The sequence below is a fragment of the Cyprinodon variegatus genome, unplaced genomic scaffold (assembly GCF_000732505.1).
Source record: "Cyprinodon variegatus isolate N-32 unplaced genomic scaffold, C_variegatus-1.0 Scaffold106, whole genome shotgun sequence".
In the NCBI taxonomy this organism is placed as follows: domain Eukaryota; kingdom Metazoa; phylum Chordata; class Actinopteri; order Cyprinodontiformes; family Cyprinodontidae; genus Cyprinodon; species Cyprinodon variegatus.
Window position 1 is genome coordinate 792,452 of NW_015150559.1, and position 1,235 is coordinate 793,686.

Consider the following 1,235-nt stretch of genomic DNA (forward strand, 5'->3'; position numbering starts at 1 on the left):
CTATCTATAAATAATTATAGATTTATCTGTTTTTAGTGTGCACAAAACACATAATTTTGTATTTTACTAGTTATTCTTAACAAAAGCAAACATAAAAAGAAAAAAAAAATCAGACATGAAAGTGGATTAGTAACTGAATTCTGTGTTCTTTTATTTTTTGCCAGAATGTTCCTCCAGACTTGTCTGTGTGTGGCTTCGTTCTGGCTCAGTGTCTCTCAGTCCGAGCCCTGCAGGAGATGTTGGCCCATGGTGGACAACTGGCAGCAGAGGTGAGGATCTGTTCCCTTCTATTCCCTCTCAGTGCACCTTAATGAATGGATCTCTTGGCTCATCTGAGGGATAACTCACTTTATCTTATACAGTCCGTGTTTAAATTAATCAATTTCCCCTTACATGTCTTACAATCAGACATTCATCCTTAAACCTAAAGTTTTTAGATTATACATTTTCTCATAAAATTTTAGCTTAACATGTTTTTTCCACATGCCTAATTTTTTGGTTTGAGGGTTTAGTGAAAAACAAATGATGGACTTTATGTAGCGTTGTAACATCTAAAAATCAGATCTGAGGTTATATAAGTTGTGTTATTAAAGCTTTCTAATTATAGGCACCCTTGATCGAGATGTCAACACAAAACTGAAAATATGTATATAACACTGTCAGGTTTATAAAAAAACATGTAAAGTCTCAGGTTTATAAATAATTGCTTTAACATCATCTTTGGCAAACTCTTGGAACCCACAGTGTTACATTTGTTTATAGCCATCTTTTGCCAACAATACATCACTTTGTCGTAGTTTTGCCATCACTTCATCACAGTGGAATTGGTTTAAAACTTTTTTGTTTGTCTTTACCGATGCAGATAAAGATGTGGCCTCCATCATTTGCATGCAATCTTGTATATAAGTTGACCTTGTCTCTCAGAGGAAACAGAAAGTCATAGATTTCTTATTCAAAGATCTTGGATACTTTGGATTTAAATAGAACAAGCTTCAATTCATCATTTAATTTAATTTATTTTGGTTACCACGGATTTCTGAGGTTCTATGTATATTTTCAAGGGTTGCAAATAACATTTATTTTGCAATTCGATTAATCTGTCGACTATTTTTTTGATTGATAAATTAATAATCGTATAACCAAAGATTTTTTTACAAAATAAAACCAGGTAAAACTCACACTTTTCCTCCTGAGGAGTTCTGGATAGAGCATATTGACAGACAATTTTTTTTTTT

At 32.7% G+C, this 1,235-nt stretch overlaps 1 protein-coding gene across 1 annotated transcript in view; it reads left to right on the plus strand.

The window, feature by feature from the left end:
• LOC107084672 (ryanodine receptor 2-like) overlaps positions 1-1,235 on the plus strand; it is a 99,917-nt gene that overhangs the window by 2,825 nt on the left and 95,857 nt on the right. Inside the window, exon 3 of the mRNA XM_015374604.1 lies at positions 165-269. Coding sequence (XP_015230090.1) covers positions 165-269 — 105 coding nt within the window. The remainder of the gene's footprint in view (positions 1-164; positions 270-1,235) is intronic.